Source organism: Cryptomeria japonica, chromosome 5 (assembly GCF_030272615.1).
Source record: "Cryptomeria japonica chromosome 5, Sugi_1.0, whole genome shotgun sequence".
In the NCBI taxonomy this organism is placed as follows: domain Eukaryota; kingdom Viridiplantae; phylum Streptophyta; class Pinopsida; order Cupressales; family Cupressaceae; genus Cryptomeria; species Cryptomeria japonica.
The window spans coordinates 164,751,273-164,764,000 of NC_081409.1; the positions used below are offsets into that span (position 1 = coordinate 164,751,273).

At 34.4% G+C, this 12,728-nt stretch overlaps 1 protein-coding gene across 4 annotated transcripts in view; it reads right to left on the reverse strand.

Moving 5' to 3' along the window:
* Positions 1–12,728, reverse strand: part of LOC131072727 (DNA-directed RNA polymerase III subunit 2) — a 182,096-nt gene that overhangs the window by 94,422 nt on the left and 74,946 nt on the right. For all 4 annotated transcript variants that reach the window (XM_058008988.2, XM_058008986.2, XM_059221304.1 and 1 more), the window contains 5 exons: positions 9,374–9,433; positions 9,004–9,048; positions 8,648–8,698; positions 8,320–8,418; positions 27–86 (listed from right to left, as the gene is read on the reverse strand). In XM_058008988.2, coding sequence (XP_057864971.2) covers positions 27–86; positions 8,320–8,418; positions 8,648–8,698; positions 9,004–9,048; positions 9,374–9,433 — 315 coding nt within the window. The remainder of the gene's footprint in view (positions 1–26; positions 87–8,319; positions 8,419–8,647; positions 8,699–9,003; positions 9,049–9,373; positions 9,434–12,728) is intronic.

Sequence of the window (12,728 nt, forward strand, 5' to 3'; positions counted from 1 at the left end):
CTATAAATAACATTGTCAAGGCTCACCTCAAAAAGCAAAGACAATAGCTGACCTGCAAGCTCTAATCGTTTATTACCCACATAATCCTGTCGATGTCAAACAGATAAATGATTGAAGGTAACCCAAAGAAATCTTTATGCACCTTTCTCAAACCAGTAAGCCAATCAGCAAAGCTCTACTAAATAAAGGACACCAATAGAACTGCATGCTGGAAAAACAGTTCTTACCATTCAAAAATGCAACAAACAGAGATTTCAATGGTCTAATCAGATGAAGAATGATACTCTCTTGTGCTTAATTACTAAACAAAAAACGATAGAAAATCTTGTAGTCAACATTATGGACAACCCGGACATTGTCAGGCATTATATTGAAAAAACAGTTGTAGGGAGGGAGCAGAATCAGTCATCAGGAGGGTAACCCCCAATGAAGAGGTTGTTAGGAAATCCAGAGGTTGTTAGGAAATCCAGTCACAATATTCTTTTATTTCTTCTACCTCTAGGGACTTAAAGGATAAAGATGGAATCTCCAACACAAAGAAAGTGATGGAGCTGTAAGTATATATGGGACAGCAAGGGAATACTGATATAGGGATCTAAGATGTGACTTTTAAATTGAAGTAAATGAGCAAAGCATTAAAAGTTCCATACATAAAACTCATGAAATCCTGTAATGAAGTATTTTATTATACATGTAGGTTCAGGAAAGTCCAGACAACACTCCTAAGAGAGAGCAACAGAACTAAGCAGAAGAAACAGATGTAAGAGGGTTCAAACTTTGTAGAGAAAAAGATGTTCAACTGATACGAATATCAGTGATAGCCATGTGTCACAAGCAAATGGTGACTCATTATTGTTAGAATACACAGCTTACATTTTGTAATAAAGTCAAGTTAGTGATTTTAGTTGTGTGTAATAATGTTAGCTATTATGTTATTAGATTTTGTGGACAAATGTTAGGTTTTGATTCAGTTACATCTCTCAAAGTCTATATAAAGTGATGAACCCCTTTGTAATAGACACTCCACTTTTTCACAATATCATATTGCGTTATTATATTTGTGCTCATTGCTAATTTCTTAATATGGTATCAAAGCAAGATTGTCCTAAGTCTATGCTGAGTTGGTTATTTATAGGGCCACCATATCTGTTGCAAGATGCCAAGGAAGCACCATGCCACCATCAAAGGATCTCAGTTGCATTAAATCTGTCATAGCAAAGATGAAGTCCACCAGACCCATTTCCGATCCACAAAAAGTCACAAGTGTGTAGAAACTTGCAAGCATTTTGTGTGTATCATTTACACAAAATCACAGGGGAAAAACCGCCAATTTTCTGTAGAAATACTAATTGCTAGTGCAAAGGAAATCTGTGGATCATGCTCTTCATCTGTTACAATGTTGCAGCTAAATTGCTAATGCATGGGAAGACAGTAGTTTTTTTAATCTGTTCCAAGTTCGCAGCTAAGGAACAGGCAGACACAATCATGTTCATGCAAGGGTATCAATCAACCACAGGCAGCAGTAGTCTGAGCAACCGTGCAATATAGAATTTATCTGTTAAAGGAAATTTCACTAGAAATGGATTTCTAAAACTAGTAGGTTTGGTGCTGAATCCAAGCAAAACGGAGTGACACATTAGCATTAGAAAGCCCATGGCATTACAAGAGCTAACGCAAAGCTAGAATATCTGCATTACAAGAATGTAATTAAGTAATTTGATAACTCAAAAACAGAAGAAAAAAATTCATGCCAAAAAGTTAGAATAGCATACACTATAGAAAACAAAAAGGGAAATATGTATGCCCATATCTTAAATGAATTGACTAATTTTAAACAAGAGCTATATGAGTCTATGAAAGATAACAAGAGAATGTTGAAATTAGCATATATATTGCAAGACCCAAATGACTTGAAACAGCATAAACATTTAAAAGAAAATATTCAAAGCAAGTCTCAAGAGAGTACAAAAATTAAAATACCAAGATAAACATCAGTGGATGCAAGATGTTGGACCAAGACAAAAAAACATCAGAGAGAACATAAGAAACGACATGACTCAAAAATTTAAAAGATCGTTAATTTCTGAATAAGAAAAATGAGAAAAAGGTACAAATAGGGAACGAAGGAATTTGATGTCTCAAATGTAAAACCCAGAGGTAGAAAGAGAAGAGATATTCTATGCAGTATTACAGAATCTGTATTGAAGTTCCTGTGACACTAGTGAGTCCCCATATAATCTAAAAAGTAATATGAAAATAGTTTAATGAACAATTCATGATTATGCAGCAAACATTATGAAGAAGAGGATATAGGAGCCGATGAAATCACTAGTCCCTGAGTAATAGCAATAGTGAAAATCAATGGTCAAGAAGCGAATGCTTGTTATGCAGAGCAAAATATGTAGTAAATGGCATCACTTTACTACTGGACACCTATATGCAGCAATGCAAATCTCAACTTTATGAACTGAACTTTTGTCCCTAGCGAGCACGATAATAAGATCTGTTCTAAAATAAAATCAACCAACACAGTTTTATTAGAAAGAGAAGAACAAAATCAGTATATATTTGCTATCACTGGAGCAGCAAAGAAACAAGACCTGAACAAATTTCTAAAGATCTACATGAAGGATTTTTTTATTAAAAAATTTGCTAAACTCTAAAAAAATCCATCGACCCGCTTTGATACCATGTTATGGTAAATCGATGTTATATTAATCGATAGAGACGAAAGCTCTACATAAAGAATTCATAAGAGAAGATGTTTCTAAAAGAAACAATCGTTAACAAAATGCAAAAAAGGAAACTTTCCTAAACTAAGTAAGACAACTAGATGACCATTAAAGAAACAATACAATATTTAATACCTTGTGATATGCCCAAAATCAACAAAAGATTTATGCTGATCGTTGTAGATCTAAAAGAACATTTGAAGTTTGCACACTTATCTTCCTAAGGTTGCAACCTTAGAAACAATCCCCCCTTGAGGGAAATGATGTAGAGAACCTCAACCCATGCTTCTATGGGCCTTATAAGATTATAAGAAGGATCGGTGAAGTTGTTTATGATTTGAGTCACTAGCGAATAGTCGAATTCGTAATATCTTTCACGTATCTTGCCAAAGAAGGTGCTAGGTCAACATATCACACCATGTCTAGAGCTAGCCCTACTTGATGACAAGGAAAAATTGATTTTGGAACCTGAGGCCATCATTGACATGAGAGAAAAGAAATTAAGGAATGTTTGGTTAAATGGAAGAATCTATCTTAAAAAAATGCCATTTGGGAAGTGTTGTGAGGTATTCACACATCCCCCATTGCAAATGGGAACCCCCACTTTTTTCTTCTTTCTGGGTAGCGTTAGGGTCCTTTGCTATTAATCTTTGCATTGAAGGGATAGAGTTTCTCAAGTAGCTAGGGGGTCATCATGTCAGGTTGGTCCTCTAAGTGGAGTGAAGTAAGTCATCAAGCATGTTGCAAGAATGAATCAAGAACATATATCGACATGTCCTTAGCCTTAAGACTTCTATATAAGGAGACTTTCAAACAATCATTTGGATATCAATCAAAACGAATTTCCTCTCCAGCAGCGAATATATGCAGCAGATCAGCTAATTGAATCAACACAAGTGCAAATCCAACCATTGAAGGTGCAGATCCAGTGATAAATAGAAGTGAATTTCATCACTGAATAGGACAATTCATCAAAGGAGCAAGGAATCCAACCTATATCGACAGAAAATCTAATACAGGAAGCATATCATCAGCGAATTTGACTACATCAACAGCAAATTCAGTCAACATCAAACTCAAATTTGATCCACAAGCAACGACTCCAATCAATAATGACAGCAAAGTTCACAAAGGAAGGAACGAATTCATCAAAAGGACAACAAATTTGCTCAAGCAAAGGGGCGATCTCCCCTAAGACTGCACCTATCGGACCTGCAAATCATACAAAATCAGAAATTATGTCAAATTAAGAGATTATATAAGCTATACATCTTATGTGTTTGATGCTCAATTGTTTGTTTTGCAGGAGGTAAGGAAAGAGATCAAAAGGATCAGGTTGGAAGAAGATTGGAGTAAGGATCTTAAAGAGGGAATTTCAACACCAAGAACAAGATACAAGGAAGATGCCTTCAAGAAGCTTCATCAGCAAACACAAGAACATCAAGGAGGAGAAGATCTCAAGATATTCAAAGACTCTCACCATATCATGATGACATGAAGAGATCAAAGGGTGAAAGGAATAAATCATCCAACTACTTCAAGGTACTAGAATATGAAGGAAAGATGACCCACATGGTAGAAAATAAGGGTCTTACAATCTTGAATTCCCTTCGGGAATCCAAGAATAGAAGTCAGTACGTTGAAGAGTTACATTCAACCAAGTGCACCCTTCATCAAATGTAACAAGAACAAGGGAGGAACAATCAAGGTCATCACACAATATACATGATTTAAGAAGCAGATAGTTTCAGAGGAGTTAACCAAAGTTTGCTTCTCATCATCATCATCACTTTAAACAAACCGGATAATGTTGAGTATAAAGAGATATCTCTCAACATCTCTTCATGATGATGAATCAAATCAAGTCTACGAAGTGCAAGATAAAGGTAGAATCCTAGTCATCATCCCAGTCACTACCTCCACCAATCAGAGAGGTCCACATCAGCACATTGAATCAAGTTCATACATGAAGGCACAAACTCCGATGTACCTACCCTTGTTATTTATTGGTCATGCCAAAATGTTGTAATTATTTCATTGGCCAAAATTGAATTTGTTGTAACAAACCCAAATTAGGGTTTTCATTGTTGAATCTTGGCCATTGATGGAGATTCAATCCTGGCCAATCATTGTAAAAGAGCTCTCTATAAAAGCTCGGGCTCTTCATTTGTAAAGGTTAATAGTGCTAGAATAGTGAATAGCTAATAGTTAGTAGTTAGCTAATAGTGATTACAATAGAATAGCAATTAGAATAGAAGTTAGATTAGGAGAAGGCAAAGATTATTGTCAAATCCTTGTTGTAAAGAACAACTGATTTCATTGAAGTTATGGTGAATTTGATTTGTTATTTCAACAACTCGCATGGTCTTTGCTTATCAATTTACTTTCATGTTGATTAGATTGAGTGGAAAAAATTGTTGAATGCATTTGTGTGGAATCCATTTTGTCCATACCATTAGCCTCTTACTGATTGTAAGTGTGCCTTGTGTGGTCAACTGGAGTGATATGAGCTTAAATTCAAATTGTTATGCGTCCATTGTTTATGCGTTAACTTGAATGATGAGCAATGTTTGATGGTAATGATTTGAAACCTCCTTAGAAGATTGCACTGAGCTTGTGTCAAATTGTTCAAGTTGATGGTGAGAGCTTGCCCAATAGGATTCCATCTAATTCTAGGCCTTAGTATAAACTCTCTCAACCCTTTACCTTTTGTCATTTTTTACAAAAAAGAATCACCATATTGCAGTATCAGATGATCAAGTTCCAACAAATCAAACATTCAGGCATTCAAACGTAAGTCCCCTTGTGATTCCAGCATAATCGCATTAACCAGCAAAGCTTATTCACATGTAGTGACCCTACATACAAGAACCTTGGAGTTGTCTCAAGTGATCCTTAAGCAGATCTTCAGCATTTGAGAAACTTTGTTCAAGAGAGGATAAGAAACTTTTGGGTATTTTATTATGTGTTTGCATGTGCATGAAAAACACATCAACAGGAAGGAGCAAAAATATTTTGATCATCCAAATTTAAAATTAGTTGTGAGCAAGCAATCTTGGGAAGGGCGTCGTGCCTTCACTATTTTAAGACAGTCACAAGCTCGGTACTTTTATACTTGGCAAAAGAAATTGAAATGGTAATGATTTTACAAAGGGGTCGACTGAGATTAATTAACAATGTTATTGGGCAAAGATTTCCAAACAACGTGTAATTAAGATTGAATCAAACATGTCAAGGCAGTGCTCAACTATGAAGAGGTGCAACTCTTGCAAAGGCAATGGTTTTAATGAAGAGGTGTGACACCCTCCAAATTGAAGATATGAAGGGGATACGTTTCATTTCAGAAGGGCATCAACTCAGGAATTCATTTTCCAATTATCAATTTATTCAGCAATAATCTAGCAAATACATCAAGCAATCAGTTTTGAATTTGAGGAATTGTCTTCCAAATTGGAAGGACGAAATCCCTACTGAACTCACAAGAACTAGAGGGACAAAATTCCTTTTATGCCCTTATCAAGACAGATAATCAACCACCATTAATTGCCTACCATATACCAAAACAGCTGATTTAGAATCATGGTTGGCAAATACTGATTGACCATCAGGATCAAGTACTAATGATCATAACCAGCATAATCTTCCATTTTTTGAATAATGTTGATTCCCTTCTAGTTATTTATACTTCATAATAATTCCAGTAGTAGTCTTCACAGGAAATTTCCTATCACCTTAAGTTACACTCTCTATAATTTTGTTAGGATAAGTGGTGGATTTTCTAGTTGGGCATGCAACTTCAAAATTTAAATGGTTTGGACTCTCGATGGAACTTGTGAAAAGCTCGTAGACTAAGACTAAGGAATACTGCAACTATGAATGTTCCTGTTAAGTAATACTAGCATATATATCTTCAAGAAATCTATATAAAGAACGTCGATAGATATCTTTTAAAAACATATATTTCAATTTAATACTATTTGTTAAAAAAAGTTTTAGTTTGCTATTTATTTCTTGCTATTTGTTTTTTCTTTTTTTAAATTATTATTATTATATACAATCATTAACATTGTATTCTTTTCTCATGTGCATCAAATTAGAAATTAATGTGAGGGTCATGATTCTATTCAATTATAGATAGGGAATTAGGGTTTAGGGTTATGTTTAAATTATAGAAATAAAATATTATTATTATTTAAAATAAATAAAAAATTTAGAAAAATCAAAAATAATAAGATAATATTATATTATTATATTCGTATTATTTTAATCATTTATATTAATAATATAAATATAATAGAATAGAATATCTAATTTATTATATAAATTTATTCTTATTATTGTTTATATTTAGTTTATATTATATTATATTATATCATATCTAAATAATTATTTGTTTTTATATATTAATAAAAATTAAAAATAAATATTTCAAAAAATAATCAAGATAATCTTTAAAAATTATTATATTAAATAAAAATAAAAAATATTCTTATAAGTAATCAAAATATTTTTTTTCTCGAACATGTAGTGTCACAGTAAAAACATTTCGTTGGTGAAGTGGCCACCAAGGTTCAAACCCCTGTTGGGCCCTTGTACTCGCAGGCCTTGTGTCTTCACTGGGTCGTCGTGCTTGCAGGTTTGTACAAGTGTGGGGATGAGGTCCCCCAATTGTGGCCTCACCGGTTCATAGCTCCGGGTCAAAAGCGTTTCACGTGGAGCCAAAGGGCTTGTCATGCTAGCGTCGCCGGTCACGTTAAAAAGTTTACCAGGCATTTAAAAAAAAAAAATCAAAATAATGTTGAAAAAATTTATAATATTGAAAATGGAACTAAAAAAATTCAATCTAAATTTACATTGGATCATAACAAAAAAAATCTAATAACTATAAAAAAAAATTCAAATCCAACATTTAAAAAAAATACTCATTTCCAAGACAAATACTTACATAAACATATATATAGATTTTTTTTTTTAAATAATTAAAATATATATATATATATATATATATATGAAAATACCTAAAGTTCTGTAAAGCAAGCTTATAGCTTTAAAAAAATATATAGATGGAAGCTTACAGCATATGCATAGATCAAAGCAAATTTTAACTCTTTTACATGTAATGGCAGCCGGTGCTTTACCTATTTTGACAAGATTTACAGTAAGCTGTTTTTTTCATTATTATATTTAATGTCTGCGATTTCAGGATTTTGACGACATTTCTGGTCAAGTTTTTATGTACACGGATGACTGACCTGCATATGGCTGCAATTGTAGAACGTCTATCGACATTAATTAGTTTCTTTTTGCTTTTGTGAAAAAATTGATCACTAGAAGTCTACCTGAAGTATCAAAATCCATCATAATATGCTTAGATCAGGTGAATATACAGTGAACGACCATGACAACCTTCTACACATCCCTCAAAGTTCAAATTGAAAAAATGTAAGGAAAATATTAAGGCAAATGCTGGGGGACTCTTTGACATGAAAACATTTTACCAAGACATGTACAAAACCTAGAACTAACAATAATAGTTGAAATTCATCACAAGAAAGCTGTTCTGGTGTGGCACCTCTATTTACCCTACCTTATCATCAATCGCATCTGAATTAATCATGGCTTCCAACATTCGTCTTAACATGACCGCCACATAGATGCATTTTGGTCGAAAATCATATTGATACACCTGTAGCTCATGATAACACAAGAATTTCATTTTCAGGCATTATTTAACTAATATGATGATTAATAAGAACTCTAAAAGGATTCCACAAACTTCTTAGAGAATCAAAAAATAATATGCCAATGCCGATTCACTCATTTCAACAAATCAAGATGCTCCATAAACTTAGGTGCAACTATACACAAGGATAACTAAACTGAGAATCAGAATTTGCTTGAAAGGCACAACTAACCGGCACATTGGCAATAAAAACATTAAGAAGAATATCCCGAGCTTCGTCAACCTGGAGTGACAACAAAAATGATATAACATTAAGACCATAGCTGACCAGTGAGGTCAATGGAACAGGAGAGGCTACATGGCTAAAGAATAAAAAATAAGGACTAAATAGACCATCTTTGTTGAAGTACAGAAAATGATGAGTAAATAAAACATCTCCATCTAATGTAAAAATTGTAATTTGGCATGCAAAGGAGTGATATATAACAATGTCAAAACAATCGAAAGACCCAGCTTTATTTATGAGTAGGAGACAATTTTGACTAATTTAAAAAAGACATTCACTTGGTGGTTGTGCAAAAGTGGCACCTTTGATCGTTCCGACTTTGCCCAAGATGGTCTCATTAATTTCACCTGGAAATACAAATATGAAATTCTTCATGTGGAATCTAAAAAAGTCAATAGATCAATGTCCATCTCCAAAAAAAAATTAGCATTTAGCTCCACAAATAGAAATAACATTCTAAATTAGTAAATAAAGTAGTAGGAAAACGTGTATCAATATCTAGATTAAAAATCAATCATAGCAACATAATGAAACAAAAAATAAACGCACTCCACAGCTATAATTGATTCTTGCTTCTATTATATGATCTACAATTGCATATACCCCTTCCTTATATGTAAATATATTATAGACTGTCAATAGCACAATAAGAGGTAGATTTGGAACAAATACCTTTGTTCCAAGATACTCCAATGCTTGCTCCCGTGTAAAAATCCCAAGAGAAGCACACTCCTGAGATTGCAATACATTATAAAAATGAAAATGAAACAGATGTTAAAGCTATAGGTAGAGAGGAAAGTGATGAACAACTCATGTATGATGAGAATTTTGAGAAGAAATTTTTTTTAATGTTTCACACAAGAAAAGTTCAATTTCAAGACAAAGTACACTTAACAAAGTAAATATCACAACCAATAGCCCCAGACAATTTGGTATTTTCAAATGCTTGCACTTTTTTCAGCAAAGACAAAAATTTACTCTAGGAGAAAATCTCCATGTGCTTTTCCTTGATGAGCATTCCCATTTGTAATTGCCAATGCATACTTTCAGAATATTGAGATATGTAAAAAGAAGAAAAGTTGACTCAAATGCATGAGCAAGAGAGCCCTCTGATCAATTTTTAGCAAATTTACCCCAAGTTTCCGGGAGGGGGACGGCAGGGGACGGCTATATAAAATATAGGAAAAATTTTAAATATATAGGAAAACTTCAAAATTCTAAATGTTCATATGAAAACATGGATAAAGCATGCATACATACATTATATTCATATGAAAACAATAAGGATATAGCATGTGTATGATACTATGAAAAGTTGAAAACATTTTAGAATGTAAATTCTAAACATACAACATTGTTAATACTCAATAGACAATATGCAATTATGCATTCATAAATCAGAATTTCAATTCATTCACATTGTCAATATGCATATCAATAGACTCGGAGGTTAAATTTTCCCTACTTCTATCGACGTAGTTTCCCCCCATATTTTTCAACAAGGGTTTGGGGGCAGCGCCCCTAAGGTGGGGTCAAGGGGCAGTGCCCCTTGCGCACTCCCTGTCGCGATACAGGGCGGGGTCAAGGGGCAGCGCCCCGCAAGGCCAAAAAAATAATTCTTTAATAAAGACGTTGGGTGTAATTTTTCTATTGACTCGCTGAGTTTGGCGATTTTCTGATCTCTGTGTCAAAATGCCCAAAGGCTACACTGCTGTCATATAGTTTCATTGTCAAAATTATGAATTAAATTAATAAATTTAAAATTTAATTAATGTTATCTTTTAATTTTATTTATTTTTAATAACAATTTGAATTAATAAGGGGCCTATATTAAAAAATTTAAATAAAAAATTGAAAATACAACTTTTTTAATTTTTTTAATATTTTTAAAGGGCCTTAGATATGGGGGACGTCTGGCCGTCCCCGGGACGGATTGGGGATGTCCCAGCTGTCCCAAGCCGTCCCCGGGACGTACGGACGTCTCCCAGAGCTAGGGCAGGCGTCCCCCCGTTTCGGGGACTTCCCCTCAAAATACAGGGCAATTTGGGGGCGGGGGGAAACGTCCCCAGGCCGTCCCCAAGTCCCCGAAACGTCCCCAGGATGGGGACGGGGGTTTTCAGGTCGGATACACGTCCCCGGGTAACTCTGATTTTTAGTTTAAAGAGTATTTCCATCCGATAATTGATGCCAAGCTTTCTAAGAGAGACAATGACAAATAGATTGCCCTTAGACCAAGGCCTCTATAGGCATCGCAAGGTGTGCAGGAGGAAGGTGTTTAACAAGTGAGAGTGAATGTACTGCTGAAATTCTCTTTGCACTCAACCTTTAAGAAATAACCTATAATATTGCAGAAATGGAAGCTTTATTGATATTCTTCAAATTTTCCCATGCTGATAGTTTTATGTCATTTTAGGTTGAAGGCAACTATGTGATGAGTACATTCTACAATTAAGGAGGCTTGTCATTACTGAGGCTTCAGTAGCTTCCTGGAAGAAGCCATTACCCTGAAGGAAAAAGTTGTTCATATCAGCTTCCAGCATTTTTACAAGGATAAGAACAAAGGAACTAGCTTTTTGGCAACAAAGGTATTTTCTAGAGTCAAATAAGGTAAAATAATTATAAACAATTCATAGCCCTTGCGGACGACACTAAGCATTCCCAGGATAATGCGTCTTGGTTCACTTCCCACTGAGTCTTGTTAACCTAATTCAAGAGACGACATGTCCTATTCATTTCAATACCTTCCCTTTCCTGAATCAACTTTTCTGTCTTGCAGAGTGACTAATCAGACTCAGATTTTATGAACCAATTGCGAGGTGGTTCAGGTAAAGAACCACAGTTGAAAAAAGCTGTTAAACAATGCGATGGCAGAATTTAACCCAAAAATAGTAGCAGCAAGGCCAGAAGAGGTCAAACACTTGATCTCCACATTGACACAAAAATTCAAAATGCTCAAATCCCAAACATTGCAAATGAGAAAAAGCGTAAAAGACTTGTGAACCTTGTCAGAAAGCACAACGCCTAATGAATCAAATACCAAGAGGAAGAAAACCATTGGGGTATGGCAGGCTGAATATTTTGAGCAATATAAAAAGAAAGATGCACAGCTTGGACAAAGCTTATAAGAAAACCATGAGGAAGATTCATGCTACCCTAATCATCTACCCTAGAAAAGTAACTTAAACCAATGGCAAACTGGACTTGCTGAAGCGATGGAATTGAGATAAAAGCAAATTACCAACCTATTTGGAGAGCCTCCTTAAAGAATTTGGCAACACCAACCCCTAGGTAAATTATGTCTGTGTTAACCCTGCTCCTAGATGGCTTACTAGCCTCCATTTGACTTATAATATTAAGTACACGTGAACATTATTCCATCCATCTAGCATCCACGAACTCTAATCATGAGAGCCTGTGAACATTATTCCATCCATCTAGTATCCACGAACTCTAATCATGAGAGCCTTTGACTCATTATGATTTTAAAAATAGTGTCAAAATCTATGTAGAATGCTGGAGGCTACTCAAAGACCTAGTTTTAGCATTGGTCGCTATATATAGCATTAAAGCTTTTCATGATTCATAAAGACTAAAGTGATTACCACAGGATATCAAATGCCTGGCTCTACTGACTCCAGTAAATATTAAATACCTTCAAATGAACTGGATAACACTTTTTCCTCTGCATATAATCTGTGGTTTTTCCCATTTTTATCTATATTCAGTACAGGACTTATTCAAAAAACACAGATTGTAAGACAATGAAATGCTGGTCTTCCATATGTTCAACAAAATGGTGTGAAATAGTTAGCAAACGATAAGGTATTCAAAGACAAAAGAAAGGCACATTATCTACCTCAAAAAGACTACATAAATTAATGAAGGATATCATCATGATATCATAATGCATGCAATTTCAGCTTAAGAATATTAAGAACTTTGCTGCAGTATAATAGTATCATAATTATAAACAACTACAGATCACTCTACCACATTCTCAACATGTAATTCCAAATACAAGAATTAT